The sequence below is a fragment of the Bubalus bubalis genome, chromosome 11, assembly GCF_019923935.1.
Source record: "Bubalus bubalis isolate 160015118507 breed Murrah chromosome 11, NDDB_SH_1, whole genome shotgun sequence".
Taxonomy (NCBI): Eukaryota; Metazoa; Chordata; class Mammalia; order Artiodactyla; family Bovidae; genus Bubalus; species Bubalus bubalis.
The window spans coordinates 75,895,240-75,897,165 of NC_059167.1; the positions used below are offsets into that span (position 1 = coordinate 75,895,240).

Genomic DNA, 1,926 nt, shown 5'->3' on the forward strand with positions numbered 1-1,926 from the left:
AAATGTCTGTCTTTGGTACCTAAAATGACTTTCTCACTTTACAATATCCATATAAACTGGCCCTTCTGCCTGGAATGCCCTTTTCCCACTCAAATATCTATTCTTTAGCTTTCTTAATGCGTTTCTGTGACGACTTCTCCTTAACATGATCTTCTAACATCACCACGCCTAATATGGATGCCTGCTTATTATTCTCTGCAAGGCAGAGAGCAGTGTTGTGTGATAACCATGTATGTGTGTTATGTATTTTAAACATTCATAAGGGTTCCCTTGAATTCTAAGACAAGGAGGTAAAGGAGGTATGAATGAAAGCTTATTTATGTATTACATTTGTGCTAAGAATATTTTCCAGTAAAATAAAAACACCTTAATATTCCTCACATTTTGTAAGGTGGAAATTTAATATTATTTAACATTTGATTTCAATTATTTGAAGAAATATTTAAATGGTATTCCCTGGTGTCTCAGCCATAAGAATCTACCTGCCAGTCTAGGAAACAGGGGTTAAATCCCTGGATAAAGAAGATCTCCTGGAGGAGGATTTGGTAACCCACTCTATGGACAGTGGAGCCTCTCGGGCTACCGTTCATGGGGTTGCAGGAGTCGGACAACACTGAGCAACTAAACAATAACAATAACAACCCCCAAATTGCAGAGAACAAAAAATGATCGTATACAACAGATAATATTTAGGGGGTGAGCCAGGAACCAATATGCTGGTTGCTCAGTCTCTTAATGGCTGCCTTCATTTCCTGATTCCTCAGAGTATAAATAATTGGATTAAGTAGAGGAGTGATGATAGAGTAAAACACAGAAAGAAATTTATCTACAGAGTAACTATTAAATGAAAAAGCATAAATGAAGATGGCAGGGCCAAAGAACAGAGTGACTACAGTGATGTGAGCAGAGAGTGTAGACAGAGCCTTAGAGGATGCACTGGAAGAGTGCTCCCAGATGGTGACCAGCATGACAACGTAGGATATGAGCAAGAGAATGAAGCAGATCAGGGACAAGAGCCCACTGTTCACCATCACCAAGAGCTCTAGGATGTAAGTATCAGTGCAGGCAAGCTTGATGACCAGGGGGAGGTCGCAAAAAAAGCTATCCAATACATTGGGACCACAGAAAGGCAAACCCACTGTAAAAACCATCTGGCTTGTAGTATGGATAAGCCCAATCACCCATGAGAGCAGTAGAAACCCAATGAGCACCCTGTGACTCATGATGGTCTTGTAGTGCAAGGGTTTGCATATGGCGACATACCTGTCAACGGCCATAGCTATCAGAAGAGACATCTCTCCACCCCCAAAGAAGTGCATAAAGAACATCTGGGTCATGCAGCCCCACCAGGAGATGGTCTTGTGTTTTCTAAGGAAGTCTGAAATCACTTTGGGAGTTGCAGCAGAAGAAAGACATAAATCAAAAAATGATAAATTTGCCAGAAAGAAATACATGGGGGAGTGAAGATGATTATCAACTATCACAGAGATGACAATGAGGAGGTTTCCTATGATGATGGCAACATAGACAAGAAAGAAGATTGCAAAAAAGAGTATTTGAGTTTCTTGAGAAGTAGAAAGTCCCACCAAAATGAACTCAGAAACACTTGATCTGTTATTCAGGAGATCCATTCATCCTTCTGCAGAAGCTTTCTGAAAAGGAAAGCAAACAGTATGTGATAGGGACTAGCAGGTCAGGGAATCTAGTCTTAATCATCCTATTTCTTATTCAGGAAAGTAACCCTTTTTATAACATGACTGCTTTGCATATATGTTGCAACTGGAGATATCTTACAGAACCACAAGACCATAAACGTGTAGTGGTTATGAAAACAACTAGATTACATTTTTCTCTGGTTAGTGCAAGGCAAGATCAGCTAGACATTGAGCAAACTTGTCTTCCTTCATGTTCAGCTCCAGACTACAC

The 1,926-nt window shown here is 40.1% G+C and overlaps 1 protein-coding gene across 1 annotated transcript; it reads right to left on the bottom strand.

Moving 5' to 3' along the window:
* Positions 1–689: 689 nt before the first annotated feature.
* Positions 690–1,631, bottom strand: LOC123328299 (olfactory receptor 4K13-like). The gene has a single exon (XM_044925533.2). The coding sequence runs from the start codon at positions 1,629–1,631 to the stop codon at positions 690–692; it is 942 nt and encodes a 313-aa protein (XP_044781468.2).
* Positions 1,632–1,926: the final 295 nt, after the last annotated feature.

What these genes read in the sequence shown, in the direction of transcription:
- LOC123328299 (XM_044925533.2), bottom strand. Translation starts at nt 1,631, where the DNA reads ATGGATCTCCTGAATAACAGATCAAGTGTTTCTGAGTTCATTTTGGTG.